Raw genomic sequence first — 22,262 nt, 5'->3', positions numbered from 1 at the left:
CGATCTGCGGTTTGAGCGTTTCTCAACTAGTGCACAGGTGAAGATCTGCCCACATCCATGATTGTTCCCATGGCTAATGTGCTGCAGCTGCTATGGCCCCTCGCAATATAAAAAAGTGCAAGTCAGTTGAAAGAGGATCATAAAAAAAAAGAGAACGAAAAGGACGGAGGTTATAGGGAGCCAGGGAGCAAGTCGATGCAAGAGAGAGACACACAGAGCGTGTGGGTGAGCGAGTGAACGAGTGCTCGTGAGCAGCTGCAAGGAAGCCTGGGTGTTAGGCCTACACCCAGGAGTTGGAGTTGGAAGTCGCTCCCGCTGAGCGATCAGGTAGCGGGAGTGACCAGGGAAAGGCGACAGGCCGCGGAAGTCCGGAAAGGCAGCGTGAGTCAGGAGGCTTGGTTGTGGATTACCCAATATGAGCGTCCTGGCCATTGGATATGAACCAAGTCTCGGGACTGGGATGAGCGCCAGAGTGAAGCCAGGGATCGGGAAGTCTCCAGTCTCATGTGGATATGAAAAAAGGTCAGCTGCAGAGAGCGTCTTGCCTGCTGCTTGGCCCAAACGGGATAAGCAGGTGAGACGCTAACAAACGCTAAAAAACGATGCACCGGATTTGTTTGTTGTTTTAAGACTGCTTCCTAGAGAAGATTTTAACCTCTCGTTTTTAAGGATTGTATTTTGTTTTTCCTAGTGTTTTAACCTCCACGTTCTTTTTATGGATTATTTATTTAATGAAGAACTGTGAAGACCTGCACTATTTATGGAACACTGTTTTTGTTGACTGTTTTAATAAAAGCACTTTTGTTCTTTCAACCATCCCCTTGCTCAGATGCTCAATTTGCCTCCATTGACTAGCTCACTCGGTAACATTATCGACGGTGTTGGGTTCAAGTGCTTCCAACAGCAATGGGAGTGTGGAGCCAGAACCCACATCGTCACAATGCCATCATGAACCACCAGATGGACCTTTACCCTGATAAGATGGAGTCAGTGGGATCAAATGAAACATCTCTGTGATGAGACCATCCCATTTCCATGTTGACCCTGAGTACTAAGACCTGTTCTAAACACCAAGTGACTCAATTCTCACACTGTACCTTAGTTATAGTAAGAAAGTTCGATCTCTTATTAACTTACAGGGGGTGAAAGCCCATTGTCTATTGCTGATGGGACAATCTTAATGGGATGAGGTGCCACTTTGGAGGGAAGTGGACTGGCTGGCCATCTTAAGTTGATTTCCCTGAACACAGTAGAAATGATTATGGACTTTAGGAGACCCTCGGCACCTCCAACAGCCCATTTACAAGTGGTGTCCCTGTCGACAGGGCTGAACTGTTTAACTTTTCAGGCACAACTGTCACTCACACTCTGAAGTGGGATGAAAACCAGAAATGATCTGGTCAAAGGGCTTAGGAGGCATTTTTTTTCTATGGTGCTGCTCCAGTTGTACTGAGTTGTGGAGTAAGATTGCTGTCAAAAATAACTTGTAATCATTTACGTCAAATTTACATTTCACACATGTCAATTCCGCTTGCACTTCTGAAAGTTAAGCTTGTTTCTGAAAATTACGGGTTGTGGTGGATGGCTGGCTTCATATTCCGGCCCTCACCCCCTGGCCGCCAGGAGGCGCTCTCCCGAGAGCATGGACGGGCCCCGAATTCCAGCAGGGCCTCATGGACTATGTAGTTTTTATGCACAGCCCTGCTGGATACCTTGGGGACCACTGGGAGTCGCTGTTGGGAGGCCAGTGGACTCATTTATGCCCTATAACCCGGAAGTGCGCCATAATCCCATGACAGGAAGAAACAACGTGCTTCTGGGGTGAAGATAAGGACTATTTACCCTGACCCGGAAGGAATAAGGACTTGTGGACTGTTGGGCAGGAACACCTCCGGGTCAGGGAGTATAAAAGGACCATGGGAACTCCCAGACAAGGAGCTGAGCTGGGTGGTAGGAGGGCAACGCGTCTGGGAGTTGGAGGATTGTTATTGATTTATTATTGGAGTATTGTTTATTAATAAGTAGTGTGGAGTGGAGGGTGCTTAGTGCACGCCGTTATTGTAATAAAAATAATTATTGTTGGACTTTTACCTGGTGTTTGGCGTGGTACCTGAGGGTTCAAGGGAGTGATAGCGCCCCCTACTGCTACAGGGTATAATTCTGAGGCATGAACAAACTGTCAAAAACACGTTACTGGATGCACAAGATGTTCTCCGTTGATTCATTTTTGTTACTACAAAGGTGGAATGATGGAGTTATATTTGACAATGATCCTGCTCCATATGTATGGGCTAAGCTTTGGTTGTCAGTTCAGTTGCCACCTCGGTGTTGCGTATTTGTGATCTAACAGGAGGTCTCAGGGACTGGAGTTTTCCCTGGCAGCTTTTAGTGAACAATCAGCCCTGGCTGTGATGCTAATCCATCAGCAGGGTGCGCACTTGGACCCTCTATTTACTTCACCTGTGAGTCTTCGGGAGGTCTGGCTTAAAGCCCACGGAGATATGGGGAGAACGTGACCGTTTCACATGAACCTAAAGTTATTCGCTTCCAGCCAGTTTCTTATTTACACAACTTGTACAAAGAAGTTACTTATTCAATGTTAAGAACCAATCAAAATATTCTGCAGCATAAAAATATATGAATGCGCATCACTAAAATGGTAATTTATTTGAAAAAAAGAAATCAGTTTTCCACATTTTACATTTGATCGGATACAAAGAAGTTACATTAAATTACACCAACTTAATTTTCAAAGATTTTTGATAAGACAGGTGCCCTTGTTAAATGGCAATTCAGTTTTGCCCAGCTCGGTGACAAACTTGGCACACTGTCATATCTAATGAGTAAGATATTCTCTGATGTTTAATGGGCACAGAAAAGCAGTAGGTGATAATGTGGCAGCCCTCATTTTCATGGCTTTGTCACAAGACAGATGTCTTTATTATATATGAGTTGGGAACATGGGTGAAATTGACAGGCCATGTTGGCACATTCCCAAATCTAGTGAATGGAATTAGATGTTTAATGGGCACTGCAGAGGGTTACATGGCATTGGGCTAAACAAGTTTTGAGAAAATACAGATGCCTTTGTTGAGTTGCAGTTGACTTTTGCACAGACTAATGTGTCTCAGATTGACTGGCAACTTTGTTACATTCCTATTTCAATGGCTAGCTTTAAGTTTGATGTTTGGCAGGTGCTGTAGAGGATTGTGCAACCTTTTGCCACCCATATTTTCATAGCTTTGTAACCAAGATTCCTTTTTTATGTTGCTGTTGAGATTTGCCTGGTGCAAAGTGAATTCATTGGTCAAATTGGCTGGCAAACTTGCCATATTCAATGAAAAGGTTTCTCTGTGATGCCCAATTGCCATTTTTAAAGGGTTAAATGGCACTGGGAAAGAGGTCTTATTTCAGGAGTGTGTTATAGACCAGCCAATTCAGACAGTAATTTCAACACACATCTTTTTAGTAATATCAAAAAGGCAAGTTTACAGGGAGACTTTATAGTCATGGGGGACTTTAATGATCCAAATATTAACTGGGATAACCTTACAGATGGAGGAGCACAAGAGAGGAGTCTTTAGAAGTAATCAGCGACTGTTTGTTAACACAGCATGTTAAAGAGCCAACACGGGGTGAAGCCTGTCTGGATTTAGGATTCTGTAATAATCAGGATAGAATTGAGGGTCTCGAGGTGATTGGACCACTAGGGTCACATGACCACAATGTCTTACAATTCTCAGTATTTTGTAAGAGTGCAGATGTAAACACTAAAATTGTTTAGTTGAACTTTGGGCTAATTCTGAGCAGATGCGACAAAGTCTAAGTAGGATACACTGGGATAAGCTTTTAAATGTAGAGACAGTCGAGGAGCAGTGGAACAGGTTTAAAAATGTTTTACATGTAATGCAGGACAGATACATACCTAAATTTGGAATTCATAGGAAACTGAAAAAAACTCCACAGTGGATTAATAAAGATTTTAAAAAAAGAACTTGCAAAGGAAAAAACTGCTTTATAAGGCATATAAGACTAATGACTGCAAAGTGAATTGTAGCGCGTATGAGAACATGAGGGCAACCATTAAGAAGGAGATCAGGGAGGCTAAAAGACAGTTGGAGAGGAATAGAGCAGATAAGGCGAAAGAAGACCATAAGAGATTCATTCAGTATTTCAGTAAAAGAAGAGTGAAGGAGGTGGTCAAGTTCATCAGGAATAGTGAAGAGACTTAAAAGATACAGATAGTGAAATAGCAGAGGCCCTAAACTTACATCATTCTGAGGTGTTCACAAGTGAGCCAGTGGATAACCTCAGAGTGGTAACAGGGACTACTAAGGAGGTGCTGAGGGATTTGGAAATTAAAGAGAGAGAAGAGCTGCTCAGATTAAATAAGACGAAATCAAACAAGTCACCAGGACCAGATCAGATGTATCCTCGTATTCTTAAGGAGGTCAGTGAGTTCAGATATAAACCACTGACACATATTTATAGGAAGTCACTGAGCACTGGAGAGATTCCAAAGGACTGGAAAATGTGAAATATCATCCCATTATATAAAAAGGGTGACAGGGCAGATCAGAGAAGCTATAGGCCAGTTAGCTTAACATGAAACATCACAGGAAAATTAATGGAAGGAATTATTAAGTATAAGATTGAGCAACACATGGCAAAGGCCGGGAGTTATTCTGAACAGTCAGCATGGGCTCAGAAGAGGGAGGTCGTGTTTTACTAACAGGCTGGAATTCTATGAAGTTGCAACAAAAGCATACGATCAAAGTGGAGCTTATAAGATTATTGATCTGGACTTTCAGAAAGCATTTGATAAGGTGCCACATGAGAGGCTGGGCATCAAGTTAAAAGAAATGCCAGTTCAGGGTGATGTTTTTAGATGGGTTCAGAATTGGCTCAGACACAGGAAGCAGAGGGTGATGGTGTGAGGAACCTCATCAGAACTGGCCGATGTTAAGAGTGGTGACCAGCAGGGGTCAGTCTTAGGGCCGCTGCTATTTTTAATATATATATAAATGATTTAGATAGGCATATAAGGAACAAGCTGGTTAAGTTGGCAGATGATACCAAGATAGGTGGACTAGCAGATAATTTGGAATCCGTTATATCATCACAGAAGGACTTGGACAGCAGACAGGCTTGGGCAGATTGGTGGATGATGAAATTTAATGTCAGTAAATGTAAAGAATGACACATAGGAAGTAAAAATGTTAGGTTTGAGTACACAATGGCGGTTGGAAAATCGAGAGTCCACCTTATCAGAAGGTGAGTCGTAGTGGACTCTAAGCTATCAACCTCCAGACAGTGTTCAGAAGCCATTAAGAAGGCTAACAGACTGTCAGGTTATATAGCGCCTTGATGCGTGGAGTACAAGTCACAGGAGGATATGCTCAACCTTTATAATGCACTGGTGAGGCCTCATCTTGAGTACTGTGTGCAGTTTTGGTCTTCAGGCTACAAAAAGCACATAGCAGCACTAGAAAAGGTCCAGAGAAGAACGACTAGGCTGATTCCAGGACTACAGGGGTTGAATTATGAGGAAAGATTAAAAGAGCTGAGCCTTTACAGTTTAAACAAAAGAAGATTAAGAGGTGACATAATTGAACAGAGTTGCAGGGTTCTTCCAGAGCCCATCCCATTCAGCATAGGGCACCAGTCCATTGCAGGGCGAATACACACACACACTTTAGTACTGCCATAGCATCTAATCTGCATGTCTTTGGACTGTGGGAGGAAATCCCTTCAAACGTAGGGAGAACTTGCAAACTGATATCCATCCATCCATTTTCTAACCCGCTGAATCCGAATACAGGGTCACGGGGGTCTGCTGGAGCCAATCCCAGCCAACACAGGGCACAAGGCAGGAACCAATCCAGGGCAGGGTGCCAACCCCCCACAGGACGCACACAAACACACCCACACCCACACCCACCACCAAGCACACACAAGGGCCAATTTAGAATCGCCAATCCACCTAACCTGCATGTCTTTGGATTGTGGGAGGAAACCGGAGCGCCCGGAGGAAACCCACGCAGACACGGGAGAACATGCAAACTCCACGCAGGGAGGACCCGGAAGCGAACCGGGTCTCCTAACTGCGAGGCAGCAGCGCTACCATTGCGCCACCGTGCCGCCTATCAAACTGATATATTTAATGTTATTATGTATTTATTGTCATATTTCACAGTTCTTTGATTTATGTAGCTTATTTATTTCTTTCCTAAATGTTCCTCCATTATAAAAGCGAGTCATTCTCCACACTCATTCGTTAATCTAACTCAGTGCTTTCAAAGCAAAATCACAAGCATTAAAAAAACAAAACTCACTTAAAAAAGTGCCTTCACGAGGGGGCTGCTTCAGAAGTTTATATTGTGCAAACCGATCTTTACTTCTGTTTTGTATATATTCATATCCTGCAGGGGGGGTTGTGGTGGTGGTGTTGTCATAATTCTGGGCTACTCACCCCAACCTCAAATCTATTACCAAGAGTGGCGAAATCCGAAGGTAGGGGTCAATCCACAACATCAAACATCTGGACACCCAGCCAAGATGTTATGTAAAGTTTAAAACACAACGCCGTTAATTTCATGCTCTCACTATTTATAGTTAATTGCAATTTGTCATTGTTTGATTCATTTCATTGTGTCAGTTTTATTTTTTTTTTTTTTGCTTTTTGCTCTTTGGAGCAACTGTAATGGGGCTAATTATGAAGTATGATTGCTGTCTGAAATAAATCTAGCATTCTACCTCTGTGCCACATGCGTAGTAACAACAATGGATTGTTTCTTCCTCATTAGCAAATGTCTTGTGTGTCCAATTACAAACTTTTGACAGTTGGTTCACGCCTGAGAATGGTACTCGTAAATTTCAGAAGGAAGCATAATTGACACATGTGAAATGTAAATTTGACTTAAATTATTACTATTTTTGACAATGATCTTGCTCCATTGTCGATGAACATGTCTGATATGGCTGCATCAGCTCACTCAAAATATCAACTGCAGCGTTCTGTTCAGAAGATATTGTAAGCCTGAAAGTGGACTCATTGAGGTTACGTTTGAAGTGAAGTGAAGGCCTAATTTGAAAACTAGGATTACCTTCCACTTAACGGCAGCCAGTGGTAGAGGAGGAAGTACTCAGACAATTTACTGAAGTAAAAGTACAAATAAGCAAGCAAAAATGTACTCTAGTGAAATTTGAAGTACCCCACTGACCTTTCAACCTAATTTAAAGTATGAAAATACTTGCTTGAAAATCGACTCAAAACATGAAAGCAAAAGTACTTGTTGAGTGTGCTGGTGTTAGGTGTGCCTTCCAAATGTATGTCGTGTTAAATACAAAACTAGCACATGATGTGTCATTCTAATCAAGAATGATTCAAACTATATGCTTACAAACATATTAGTTTAATATTATGTTTATATTCTGTTTCAAACAATCCCAATAATGAATTGTACAAAGTAATGAATACATTGTAATACCAGTGTACTGTTACTGTATTGTGTTAGGGTGATATCGCTGAAACATATCCTCAATCAGATGGGCGCTACTGTATTCAAAAACTGTCATTTTACACAGTAAATTTGTGCATTGAAAAATGGAAGATGTAATCACAGCTGGCTAAGCCATCTTTCATTACAAGACAGCAAATTGCTTTAAAATTGGACTGGTCCACGTTGCATTGTGAGACACTGTCAGTACATGCCTTTTCATTGAATATCACTTGATATGTGTGGCAAGATGGCCTCAGGTACACTGATAAAGACATCTTTCACATTGAACATGCATTTTCATTCACACAAACTTGAGGAATAAGCGACCAAATAGTGACGTGGACAGGAGAAGATCAGGGACCTTCAAAGCTCAGTTTGATGTCAGTTTTGAATAAAATATACCATTAAAAAATCCACTAAAAACACATTCTGTTAACTGTAGAATGTCCCACTCAAAAAACTGTAATATATTAAAAAAGAGGTTTCAAACGATGATTTTAAATAGATGAATGCACATAAAGTTACAGTTTTGCAGTGTTTTAACTGTCAATATCAATTAATTATTTTAATTTGTGCGACTACTAAATTGCTGTAAAGTCAGTGGCACAGAAAATAACATTTGCATAAAGTTGGTGTATTTGCATAAGGAACACCCCCTTTGCTGCTGCTGACCACCAACATCACAAATGCACACACGCACCTTTCCATGAGGACGCTGGTTTCTCTCTGAATATAAACGTGCCCTTTGTGCTGTGCAATGCACTATGGGGTTTTCGGCAGATGCTGAGGTCATCAGAGGATTTAATAGGCATCCATACAAGCTGTACACAATTGATGCTGAAAATATGACAGATACAGAGGCCTTGACAACTTGTGTGGCCAGACCTGACAAGAAGAATGAGGACTGCTGACACAGTCCAACACAGAATCCCAAGCCACTTTGCAGACCTCTGCTAAAGAAAATAGACCTTCATCTACTGAGTGTTGCTTAAGAATGTCACCTACGTTTTGCTCCTATGGTGACACTGTGACTACCACAGCAAATGGAGAGCCATGTTATGTCACAAAAAGGAATGTTACAACAGTGATGACCAGGCAAGGTTTTACCGGCCTTACACGTGAATGTTCAGATTCACGCCATTCTCTGTGTGGCCAAAGTATTGGGAGGTGGAAAGAAAAGAGGCAGGCAACCAGGAACAGACATTTTCTCCATTTTATTTTCAAGTGTCTAAGGTACAGTATGGATGGACGTGATTTAGAAGTAGTTGACAACCCGCCTGATGGACTGGACGTTGGCACTGTGTCCCTGCCACTCATTGTGACTCCGGTAATCACCCCTCTCCACAATGTACATGCGTCCACGATAGTTGGGCTCCTCATACATCACCCATCTTATATGAAAAAGAGAAAAACAAGACAAGAAGGAAAGCAGCCATAAGTTACAAATATGATAAAATGTAAGACATTCTGGATGAGGAGGAGAAGCTGCTACTGGCATTCTGAATAGACACTGGATGCCCACAGTATGGTAGGTCTATTCCCAGTCTTCATCTGGACTAAAAAGGTAGGCAGTAGGGATGCCAGTGGCCTAAAGCCACCATCTGAAGTGCAGTGCCTCACATCTGCCAGAATGGTACCTGATAAAGAGGGTCACTGGGACAGCAGGAGCCCTAGAAATACTCACGCTCCATCTCCATAGACTTTAATGGCATTGATGCAGCTCTTGTTCCAGCCTCGACCCTGCAGGAAGGGACAGTCTTCGCACAGCTCCATGCACTGGCCAGTGAAGTTGCATCCCTCAAAGAGCTCAATCCTGTAGTGCTCACCATGCTAAAGGGAAGCAAACAGAACATGTGAGATGTCCCTGAGCAGCAGCAGCCTTTGCATTTCTTTCTGCACACTGGAGAACACCTTGGCCTAATTTGTTGAGAGACTCAAGTAGAAGGCCAGATGCAGTGCCAACACAGCCGACAGCAGTGCAGTCTCCTATGGAATCTCTGAAGGTACCTGATCAGCAACGGAAATGGGCCACAGCACTTAGAAAAGTCTGCACTGATAGGGGGAGCCCAGGAAATGTGTCCTATTTCTTCTCCTCTGCAGTCTTACCATTCTGACAGGCCTGCAGGAGCCCATGTGGTCATTGTGGGAATTCCAGCGGTGGAAATCTGGGTATTCTCCACGTTCAAGGATGTACTGCTGTCCTCGAAAGTCGGGGTGATCAAAGCAGATCCAGGCTCCACTTTCCACACGAATCGAGTTGACGCGGTTCATGAAGCCTCGGTCCTGGAAGTTGTCACAGTCACCATAGACTTCCAGCTTCCGGCCTGTGAAGCACTTGCCCTCGTAAAACACGATCTGTGGAAGCAGAAGACAAGGAGATCTTAAAGGGAGAGCAGCTGCCAAAACCCCTCAAAGGAGTGGGTGCGGTTGCCACTAATGCCGTCTCACACAGGGTCTGTCGCAGCTCGACTTTTCCTCAGGAGAGGGAGCTGTAGAAACAAAACATGAATAAAGCTTTTTGTGGGCAGAGCCTGATGTGGCCTCCCCTCCACTAAACTTGGTACTTGCCCCAAAGAATGATATTAACAACCATCCTCAGCTACCAATATGTACTGTATGATCTAATGTTTGTCTCACCCGCCCTGCCAAGCATTTACCTTTCCTGAGTACTGAGACATGGTTCCTGGATGCTGTCCAGCCTGACTGGGAGTGAGGAAATGTGACCAAGAAAAAGTTGGACCGCCCAATATATATGGCCGTGGGGCCAGGCAGCCATGGAGTGAGGGCATCCACACAATGAGGCCACAAAGGAGGGCTTAGCACTTGTGCTTCGGCGGCACATTCCCCTGAGGCCCACTCTGCTGATGCTGGAGTTTGGATTGACTGCCAGCGTTCTGACAAAAGATTTGCTGGAAATGGCTTTCACTTGCTCGGTGGATGCAGAAAATGTCAGATAAAGGACAGCGCGAGTGAATGATGGCATTGCACCTGAGGTTATCAAATCATCCCCTAATGCAGAGCAGCCTCTGGGCCCCCAAACGCGCAAAGCCAACTCCTGGCAGGGCAGCAAAATTCTTCCCAAGAGCAGTGGGCCTAACACGGGCACAGACTCCCTCTTCTCTTTAGGTTTGCTTCGTATAAAACTGCGTGGTGGATTGCTCAGTTGAAAGTGTCATTCTGGTTGATTGGTGAATCACACACACGTGTGCACTTAGCTTGCCTTCATGCTGCCCGTGGAATTTGCCGCTCATGATGCCAGCCCTTCCTTGATATTTTCAGTGACATGCACTTTGATATGGTGACATGTGTAAGGTGAACTGCATGGCTATTTCATGCTTCGCAGGTTCTTGTAAAGCTGAAATGAAAGGTTCAGAGTCCTTCCAGCATCCAAATTCACAATAAGAGGTAAGGTCTTCATTGTAGTGTTGCAGAGAAATTCATCAGCCAGTTGAAATGCCATTCTGAAAGAAAGTCACTACATGAAGCCAAAGAAAAATCACTTGCTTTTCAGATAGCATGGCGCCAAGGTCCACAGGCTGAAGCCATTTCCTGCAGCGGCCATCAGAGGCAGCCATTGTGACATTCTATTCAAGTCAGGCTACCACTACACGAAGCCATGTTGGCGAAATCCTCTATTAATCCTAAAGAGCCGCAGCACTAAAATAGAAAAAGAAAAATGCAAAACGGCCCTGCATGGTTACAAGTTGAACCCTCTTGGGATGCTTTGTACCTCCACCTGACGTGATTTCTAAGCACACTCCGTAGTGACTAAGCATCTGAGAAAACTAACACTTCATCTGTAAAGAGTGCCAACTTTTCTTCTAGTAACAGAAATGAACCCCTCCATCAACAGCTATAGCCCTTATCCCTTTAGTGTCTGCCATCTTCTGGCTAAAGACTGGCTTCCATCTATAAATGACTAAGTTTGCCTGAGTCCTCCTGGCGCCTCAGTAAACGTGTTGGCTTTGTGAGAGATCCTCATCTTTTCATCTGGAGCTTGCATTACACTGGTGTGTTTCATGACTGGCTAGCAGGCCCATACTTTCCTACACTTGGCACATCAGTCAATGACTGTCTTGTCATTTTCTAATCTGCTTAATCCTGATCAGGGTCGTGTTGGTTTGAGCCTATCCCAGCTAGCAGTGGGCACAAGGCAGATACAAACCCTGGACGGGGCACCAGTCCATTGCAGTTCAAATGCACATACCAAACACACACGGGACAGTTTAGGGCCAACAGTCCACCTCACTTGAATGTCTTTGGACTGTCAGAGAAATTTCATACAAGTATGGGTAGAACATAAGAAATCTCTTACCTCGCAAATATATAATACTGTTCTTTCAATGGACAGTTGCTCTGACAGTAAAACTATTTCAAATTGGGAAGAGGAGTTGGGTCTGGACTTCAGAGAGGGCTACTGGGATAGTGTAGTTAAGGGGATTCGTACTTCCTCATCTTGTGCAAGGCTTTCTCTTATTCAGTTTAAAGTAGTACACAGGCTACATTGGTCAAAGTCTAAACTATCTAAAATGTATCCCAATGTTCCTGACCTATGTGACCGATGTAACTCCTCTCCCTGCAATTTAAGCCACATGTTTTTTCTTTGCCCCAAAATCCTGTTATACTGGACCTCCTATTTTGACATTATTTCTCATGTTTTTGGAATCCGACTGGAACCCTGTCCTTTGATCGCTATGTTTGGGGTTCCTGGAGATCGCTTTCACTTCACTGTTAGCACGACGTAGAATATTATCGTCCTGGAAGGCTCCGCATCCCCCGACCATGGCCCGCTGGCTGAAGGATCTTATGTTCTTTTTAAAACTTGAAAAAATCAAGTTTAGTCTGAGATGGAGAGCTGATGGGTTTTTGAAGGTCTGGCAACCTTTTGTTTCTTATTTTAGATCCTTGGAAACAATTGCACCTGATTGAACTTTATTTATTTATTTCCTATTTTATTATTATTATTTTTTTTTTTTTTAATTGTTAGTTATTTATCTTCTTATTTTTTGTAACATCCTCTGTATTAGCGTTTTTTTTTATCTATTTATCTTTTTTGTGGGCCTATGGGTGGGATATGGGGTTTAGGCATTATAGGTTTATTGTTCGTATCTGCTAGTCAACACTAAAATGTTTATCGATACCTTTGGCATTTTTATGTATTTGAAGAGATGTGTATTTATGTTGCTGTTAAATGGAAAACTGATAAATAAAAGGGAAAAAAAAAACATAAGAGATAGTAACAGAAAGCTAACATAAGAGGAAGGCTAGTCAGTTGTTTTATTTCTACTGTAAGTAACCTGCAAGTCATGGCACATGGGTCAACATGTACCATATGACATAGGTGACATATGTATGATGTGATAATCACTGCATCAGTTTAGGAAGACTGCTTCACATAATCTTTAATGGTGCCTATAGAAGAGACTTCTGGTGCTGTGCCACTTTTATATCAGCTGCTCAACTGTGCTTCTCACATGGGCACATGCAAGAGGATTCTTGTTTTTCAATGAATCCCTCACGTCCACTTGAATTACCTTGCAGCTACATCATTAGAATTGGCTGTCACAATAAATGCACAATGTCCACTTTACAGCATTAGCACAGCAAACAGAACCAAGAAAACAAAACAAAACTTGTGTGGTGGGGACCCCCTACCATGAGTGGGCCCACGTCTTCAAATAGCACACTCAAGACTTGAGAAGTGCATTCAGCACTCATCAGAGGCAGCTTCTGTGGCTGACAGAACTTGGCCTTCATTTCAACATTCAATCAATCAACATTTATTTATATAACACATTTTCATACAAAAAAATGTAGCTCAAAGTGCTTTACAAAATGAAGAATAGAAAAATAGAAGGCACAATAAAAAATAAACATAGGTCAACATTAATTAACATAGAATAAGTTATAAGGTCCGATGGCCAGGGTGGACAGAAAAAACAAAAAAAAAACTCCAAAAGCTGGAGAAAAAAAAATAAAATCTGTGGGGGTTCCAGACCAAGAGACCCCCTGACCAGTCCCCTCTGGGCAATCTACCTAACATAAGTCAAACAGTCCTCTTTGTATTTAGGGTTTTCATGGAAGGACCTGATGATGATGGTCACGTAGACTTCCGGCTTTCAGTCCATCAATGTTGGAGCATCATGAAGCTTTGAGTAGGTGGTGGTGGCGCAGGCCGCCACCACAAAGAAACCGGAAAAAGAAACAGAAGAGAGAGTAGGGGTCAGTATGGATTTTGGAGCCACTGTGAATAGTTATTATAAGGAAATTGAACATACAGAGTATCAGGTGTGAACTTGACCCAGGACACAGGCAGACAGACATCGTTACTGCTCACCACACACTCGTTTTATTTACACTATTTACAGATTGTCCCACGCTCAACTCCCCAGTGCCTCTTGCACCGATTCAACGACGCTAGGCCTTACAACGCCTCTGTCTCTCTTTCCAGGCCTTACAATGCCTCTTTCTCTCTTTTTCTCTGGCCGCCTCCAGTCCTCCCGCTAGCTCCGTCCTCTTCCACCCGACTTCCGCTCCAGACTGAAGGGAGGCGGCCCCTTATATAGTGCTCCCGGATGAGCACCAGGTGTTTCCGGCATCCACTCCTTGGCCACGCCCCAGCGTGGCGGAAGTGCCGGCTGTCCTCCCGGCAGCTCTCCGGTCGCCACAATAAGTCTTCCCCCCAGCACTTCCTGGTGTGGCGGAAGTGTCGGGCTCCCGGGATAATTAGGTACTGGGGCGCCGCCTGGCGGTGGCCACGGGTCCCTGCAGGGCTGGGCTTCCATGCCCTGTACCCGAGGCCCCCTGCTTAACCAGGACGGACGCCCCACTCTGTCTGGAGGAGGCACTCGCCCTCCTCACGCCCTCCAAGGCGCCCCGGCCGGGCTCCAGCTCCGCCGGCGACTGCATGGATCAACCGGCATCGGGGCGCCGCCTGGCGGTAACCACGGGCCCCTACAGGGTAGGGCTTCCATGCCCTCGACCCGTGGCTCCCAATAGAACCAGGACGGACGCCCCCTCGCGGTCTGGAGGAGGCACAAGCCCTCCTCACGCCTCCTGGCGCCCCGCCGGCTCCAGCCCGGCCGGGGCCACAGGATTAAGTTAAAGTGAAGTTATGAGAAGGCCATGTTAAAGTAATGTGTTCTCAGCAGTGTTTTAAACTGCTCCACTGTATCAGCCTGGTGAATTCCTACTGGCTCGTATTCCAGATTTGAGGTGCATAACAGCAGAAGGTCGCCTGCCCGCCTCACCACTTCTTTTAAGCTTAGCTTTTGGAATTCTAAGGAGACACTCATTTGAGGATCTAAGGTTACGATTTGGAATATAACGTGTCAGACATTCCAATATATAAGATGGAGCAGATTATTTAAGGCTTTATAAACCATAAGCAGTATTTTAAAGTCAATCCTGAATGACACAGGTAACCAGTGTGGTGACATTAAAACTGGAGAAATGTGTTCAGATTTTCTTTTCCTAGTTAGGATTCTAGCAGCTCCATTCTGCACTCGTTGCAAGTGATTTATGTCTTTCTTGGGTAGTCCTGAGAGGAGTTTACCAAAGAGTTAACTATACATAGCTTAAAGCTTGAGCACATGAGGGCTGTTTCATTATAAGTGGAACCATGAAGGTAATTAATTAAGAGAAATTAAGTAAATGAGTAATAAACATCCCCTTAAAAAGTGAGGACAAATAGTGAGAAGGCCTAAACATCATTATTAAGAAGCAGTAATAAGATCAATAGAAAAACCCGTAGGACACCCTGATTAATGAAGCGATGTTTGGAATAATGGAAGAATTGCCATGTATAGAAGTTACTGGTGGCAGAAGATGATTGGCTAAGATGATAGAATTCTGCATATCAAGAGTCAGATGATGTAATGAATTAGATAAGTTGATGGTTGTAGAAAAGTATGGAAGGGAATTAATTGTTTTATTGTTTGATCACTCCAGGCACTAAGATATTTATGCATATCTATATGCAAATAAAGAAATTATTCTGTATGTTCGTTTGGTCTCTGAGAATGATTTATTTGAAAACACAGAAAAGTTTTTTCCACAACATAATTTGGCGAGCCTGCCAGGAGAAAGAAGAGGCTCAAGTCTCCAGAAAGCAAGGCGATGCTCTGACAACTGACACAAATGTGGCACCCTTTTGAAGATAAGCATTTTTGCTATAAAATTTTTTGTGTCGGATTTACAGGGACGTCACCCTGCCAAAGGAGATGTTGTAGGAAGCTTCTCTTTTTGAACTAAAGAACAGTAAAAGTGCAAAACAGAGGGATCAATTGAGGGATTATTGTAAATAATTTTGTAAATAAAGGAAAGCCTAAGAGTACTTATAGGTCGCTACACTACTGCCTGATACAGTGGAATTGTAATACTGGGGGACCCTGTGGGTTGCTTCATTGTGGATTTATTCTTCCAGTAAACCTAGTGAGGGGCTGATTTAGAGGCAAAAGCTTCCTGTTTAATCCTGCTCAAGTGGGTTTCTTGGGTCGTCAGTTCATTGTTGTAAGATTTTATTATTAGGCCTGTCACTTTGGGGGAGACCCGGAGTTGGCTGGACAGGAGGCTGTCTTAGTGAACTACACAAGGTAGTTCCACTGGTGTGTGTGGGGAGCGGGTGAGAGTCCTATTGAATTTATCTCTACCAAGCTAAGATTCTGTTATTCTGCGGTTGTAAGGCTTAAGTTTGTTTTGGTTTGTGGTAAACACATTCGGTGTTTGCCACAAGCCCGGGAACCAGGCCAGTCTGTATGGGTTATCTCAAATAGCAGATTCCAGTCTGGGATTGAATTTTACTACAAAAGAAAGAGCCTGCTCATTTTGTATGAGGTTATCCCTGGGAGGCTCTAGGACAGGGGTGTCCAACTCCGGTCCTGGTGGGCCGCAGTGGCTGTAGGTTTTCATTCTAACCCTTTTCCTAATCAGTTTTCATTTCTAATGAACTCCTTTTCCCATCATTTTAATAGCCCTGTTTTTAAGGATTCAGTCCTCTGAATTGATTCTTTTCTTCATTAAATAACAGCCAAACAGACATGATATGTGAAACGAGCCAGATGTGAGATGACCAGCTAAACTGGGATTTCAAACTCCAACCAGTTTCTTAATGAGAAGTCAATTCCTGTTCCTGTTCCAATTAAAGCCTTTATTGAATATCAAGACTTGTTGCTACTCTCATTCCGCCAGAGCAGACTGTCGGTTTTCTGTTTTTTCTAAGATGTTTTGGTGACCTGAGCAGCTGAACATGACTAAGACCCTTCACCTTTCTTTATTTTCAGGTGAACTGGTCATGTGGCAGCTTGTTTTGTGTCTCATTATTGTTTGGCTGCTCATTAAGGAAAAGGAAACACCTGGGGGTCTGAGTAACGTCAATTCAAACTGAGGCAAAACAAGTGAATTAACAGCAAAAACAGCTGACTAATTAAGAAGATGGTTAGAATGAAAACCTGAAGCCACTGTGGCCCACCAGGACTGGAGTTGGACACCCCTGATCTAGGACAATTACCGAATGGCCTTAGCAGGATGTTGCTTTGGTGGAAATGCCAGGTAAGCATTCAATTAGAGAGGCAGAATGAATAGATCACTCAAAGGATTGTGGGTTTAGAAAAAAATAAAATAGGAAAAGGAAAAGGCTATAGATATAGTATAACTCTCTGTGATTAATGGACAATAAATACTTGAGCCCAGAGAGAAAGTGCAGGTATAGACAAGAAAATAAGATTGCATGTCCTATTTGTGTTTGTATAGGTTTTCTAAGAAAAAGAATAGGGCTTAGATTAAAAGGTGGATTTTTGTCATTGATATAGATTGTAGACCCTGCAGTTCTGTAGGAAGGAGGCTCCTTTCAGATCTGCAAGGTCTTCAGAGTTGCCCAGTTTGTGAATTCACCTATTAGGAGAATGAGGCTGGACCTGACCAGACTCCAAGATCAGGCTGTTTTTGACAAGTTTGCACAAAGTTTGTGTGAGGAAATTACGGATTTGGGTGTGACTGCCGATCTTAATGTGATGTGGGAGACCTTCTGTGACAAGACCCTGAAGGTTGCTGAGGGTTGTGTTGGTGTTGCTAAAGTTCCCAGAAGGAAATGATTCTTCTAGCAGGGCAATCTCGATATTCTCGAGAAGAGTTGCAGTGCACAGCTTGATGATAACTCTGGTCTGTACCAGGAACTGAGAAGGACAGCTGTGAGGGCTCTAAGGTCCGATAAGGAGGCATTTGTTAGAGAAATCTGTGAGCAGGTGACACACCATCTATGGTGTAGTGACCCCCATCCCGCTTACACACAGTGTAATCACAGTATTACGCACATCCAAATCTGTTCCTCGGAGAGTCGCAATCAGGGCGGCTGATGGTACGGTCCTTATGGATAACTCTGCAGTTGTGATCCGCTGGGCTGGCTACTTTGAGCAGCTGTTTTAAGCGGTTCCTCTGGTTCAGACACTGGATATCTCTTGTCCACGGTTCTTGAGGCTGATCCTCCAATTAGCTGTGAGCCACCCAATCTCACTGAGATTGTACAGGTGGTAGACCAGCTGAGGTTAGGGAAGGCTACATGGGTCTGTGGAATCCGGGGCGAAATTCTCCAGCATGGTGGTCAGGCTGTCCTCCAGGCATTGCAAGCAATTTTTGCTTCCATTTGGGAGACGGACATCATCCCAAATGACTGGAAAACGGGACTTGTTGTCCCTATCTGGAAGAGGAAGGGTGATCACCTGGATTGCAGCAACTACAAGGAGATAACACTGCTCTCAGTGTCGGGTAAGGTCCTTGCTAGGGTCGTCCTCAATAGGATCCATGATCACTTGCTCAGCTCTGTGACTGAAGTGCATTAGAAGGAATTTAAGTGAGTTTGGGAATATGTTTGATTAAAGACAATGTGTGAAAATATGTGGTGGTGTTTGAAATGCTGAGGCAATTGACAAAGGTGTGCATAAATATATTTATTTTGAATTTAAACTTAAATGAATAAGATTAGGTCCACTATTTTCTTTTTGAGTACTGGCCAGACTTAAAAAGGAAGGAAGTTCTTTTAGTAATTTTAAAATAAATTTAAAGTAGACACATTCTCTAGGAGAGCAATGACACTGGTGATGAGCACTGGTCTCCAGGCTATGTGGTGTTCCATACTAAGATATGCTGTACAAAAGTGGGGCTAACTAACAACAATGTTGGAAATTATACAAGAAGCACCTTGGATGAAATTCATGAAAAACTGTACACAAACAACTAGCCTTAACAGGAGGTTCTGGGAAAAAGAAATCAATATTATTAAGCCGAGCTATAATTTATATATTAGAATATTTTCTTTTAAGCACTGTTTGCAATGGTGTGATGCACTAACTAAACCTGAGAGCTTTTTAAATGAATTATATGGCATTTTATACAATGTGGTGTTGATTTCTTTTTTCCATCCACGTGTGCTATAAATAAGTTGTACTGTATACTTTAAATGTGAAATAGAATGTTGTGTTTGAACTACTAGATACCTGATTGAAGGTTTAGTTTTATTTCTTATAAATTGAAACTGTAATGAAACATTCAGGATGCTTGTTAAATTCTAATGCCTAAGGTAGAAATGAATGTGGCAGCTTTATTAGTTGTAAAATAATAGCATAAAGAAATATAGGTAGAATATGTATAAACAGACTGTTTACTTTTAAGACAACATGTTCAATGATATTAACAGATGTGTTTCAATATAATTTTGACTGATTTACATAACTATTAAAATAATTTAAGACATGTAATGTAGGAAATGGTAAGATACTATTTTTATATGAATTATCCGGTAACTCTTCAATATAGTGAAAAATAAGATTCTTTTGTAAATTATTTAAATCCTAAAACTGCATATACTTGGAATTAGAATTAGGGAACATGGGGCTTAACTGTATTAGCTTATTTTGAACTCATTTCTAAATTAATTAGGAGTTTTTTCTTAATTTCTGTCTGTTATGCTGACTGGGAGATGTTCTCTGGAGATCACTGGTGTTCCATTGCAATCCATTTAGGGGAATGAAACAATGAGCATAGAGAGGAACAAATTTGTACTCTAGAATAATCAACTAAACATTCCTTAATTTCTACAGAAACCTTTAACTAATAACCTCCTGTTTTGTCTTGGTAGAGTAATATATTGCCCTGCTTTCCGCTTTAGTATTATTAATAAGTAGCCTTTGTCAGAACGCCACAAATCTCACAGACATACCACTGTTTATAAGGTACTAGCAAAATACCCGCGCTTCGCAGCGGTGAAGTACTGCCTTAAAATTTTTATTAAGAAGAAAATTAAACCTTTTTAAACTGAGGGAAAATATACCAATAATTATTTGTTAAGGATCTCTTTGTATGCCACGTTGTCAGTTCGGCCCTCCGGTTGTAATATGACCAAGCTGTGCGCTGAGCTTACTCGTGAGCATGTAATGTACAGTCGGCCATGTGAACAGTAATCTTGTCTCAAATCTCACAGCTTGGATTGCTGCTGTCATAATCGGTTTGAGTTTCATGGTTTGTTTCAATTACGACAGTATTTGTAGGACTTGTTGTGTTGAAGTGACATTCAGCATCTGTCAAGCGTTGTAAGCATACAACCGGTTTCATCGATAACTTCACATCCAGCTTTTGAGAGTTTAAACATTCATAAACATCAAAGTGTCCACTACTGAAATCATCACCTGTCAGTCTAAGATGTTTAAGAGGCATTGGCGGTTGTCCAAAGGTGTCAAATATTTGGCCATTTCGGTACACTTGAAAGTGACAACCGAACAATTCAGCGGCAGCCATCAACTCACATTCAGATCCACAGGTGAAGGCCTTAAGCATTTCACTCTTCTAGTGCTCCTGTGTAGTCTAATTATCTCCTGTACGTCATCAGTCCACACCTTGAACCTGTCCAGTCATTCAATACATAAGACACAATGGATATCAAGAGTGAGCCTGATATGGCCGTGCAATATGTAACACAGAGAATGGAAAAGGCAGGTGGCATCTCTGGGCATGGAAACCACTTGGTAAGTGACAGTTCTTTGATCGATGGTGATCACCTCGATAGACATGTTAATGGGGGTACGGTGGGAATGATAAAGGAAATGGGGACCTGAACAATGTAAAGTAAGTCTAAAATACCTACACAATAACTATAATCATAATAAATGAACTATAAGACCGCGGAGAAGCCGTGGATTAAATAAAAAGGCTGTAGTTATCAGCAGGGAGATATGAATCCCGTGGTGAAGCAAGGAAGGGAATGTAGAGACTGGAACGATGGCCAGCCTTATATAGGCAGGCAGCCAACAACGTGGGAGGCGTTGGGATGGGGGACGGTGACCGAGCTGCAGGCTATGGACGTAAATATGTACGTAAGTAGGATTCAGTTAGCGTTGGGAACCCGCATACCAAATTTCTTGATGATGGGCCCATAAGTAACAAAGACCTTTGAAAAGTTCAATATGGCGACCGACAGTGGCATCATACCACCGAAATAAGTACGTACATTGGTTTCGGTTAGCACAGGGAAGCCGCCTACCAAATTTCATGAAGACGGGGCCATGAATAAGAAAGTTCAACATGGCGGACGTTGTTGACCGTTATGACTGTTACACGTAGAATTTCTGCTTAACTTTTGTAAGTAAGCTGTAAGGAATAAGTCTGCCAAATTTCAGCCTTCTACCTACACGGGAAGTTGGAGAATTAGTGATGAGTCAGTGAGTGAGTGAGTGAGGGCTTTGCCTTTTATTAGTATAGATTATAGAATATAACGTCTCTCCACTTTCCCTTCTACATCTATAAACTCAGGCAATTAGGTGTAGTAAAAGACAAACAGTTACAACTTAAACAATGTATTTTTGGTAATATTCATAAATAATAACAATATGCAAAGTACATTTGAATATTGACAACCATACAACCTAATAAATGGTGATGTGTAGTTTCAGGCGGCACATAGACTTGTTAGTTACTAAAAATGTCTCCAGTTAAGTCCTCATTTGTGGTCAGCTTTCTTCAGAACAGGCCGCATGCCTGTTTCAATATGGCTGTGCCCTCCATTGTGTTGTCCTTTTTAGTTCATGCATCAGTTTGGTAAAACAGAGAGAGTGAGGTTAAGGAAGCAAATTTATAGACCCTCTGTCCAACCCCTAGAGCCAATAGGACGTCAAGGTACTTAAAGGCTTCTGATACAAGCCAATCCCAAACAGCCATACTTCAGACCAATGGAGGAACAGAACATCTTCACACCTGCCAACCAAAACCATAGGTTAGGCAGTCTGGCTTTCCAGCGGAGGTTGACTGAGAGACTTTAGCAAAGAAACATTTGCAAACTGGTTTGAGGCACTTCCCCCCAACCCTATCATAAAATTTACTTTCCTGACTTTGTTCTGGGGGGTCGGCGGTTGTAAACATGAATGCTTCTCACTAAGTGTAACACTAATATTACTTTGCTTTGCCTAAGTTACAAATAAAGGCATACAAAATATTTATCAACTTGTATGCAAAATTTCACATCACAGCACCTCCACACCTCTCTGATTTCTCTTTTTCTTTGTTATTGTCTTTCATCTCTGGATGCATTTGTGTCATCTGTAGAATTATAACATTCAGCTCTTATCAAGTCGTCATATTAATGGGGTCGGTTTTAAGGTCCTTGCTGACTGATACCGTCTTGCTCCACATTTCCTCTAACCATAAAATAATAATAGAAAAATTGTGGGTTATGATGTTTTATAGTTATCATGTAATTTTAGATTAATTTTAGTTTTC

The 22,262-nt window shown here is 42.5% G+C and overlaps 1 protein-coding gene across 1 annotated transcript; it reads right to left on the bottom strand.

Annotated features, from left to right (window-relative positions):
* Window positions 1-8,757: 8,757 nt before the first annotated feature.
* On the bottom strand, window positions 8,758-10,180 carry crygn2 (crystallin, gamma N2). Its single transcript, XM_039754208.1, has 4 exons — window positions 10,160-10,180; window positions 9,609-9,857; window positions 9,187-9,332; window positions 8,758-8,893 (listed from the first exon to the last, which is right to left on the bottom strand). The coding sequence occupies exons 1-4, from the start codon at window positions 10,178-10,180 to the stop codon at window positions 8,758-8,760; spliced, it is 552 nt and encodes a 183-aa protein (XP_039610142.1).
* Between the last annotated feature and the right edge of the window lie 12,082 nt (window positions 10,181-22,262).

Source organism: Polypterus senegalus, chromosome 5 (genome assembly GCF_016835505.1).
Source record: "Polypterus senegalus isolate Bchr_013 chromosome 5, ASM1683550v1, whole genome shotgun sequence".
NCBI lineage: Eukaryota > Metazoa > Chordata > Cladistia > Polypteriformes > Polypteridae > Polypterus > Polypterus senegalus.
Note: the sequence above shows the minus strand (reverse complement) of the source record. Positions and strands in the feature narration are given on the sequence as shown.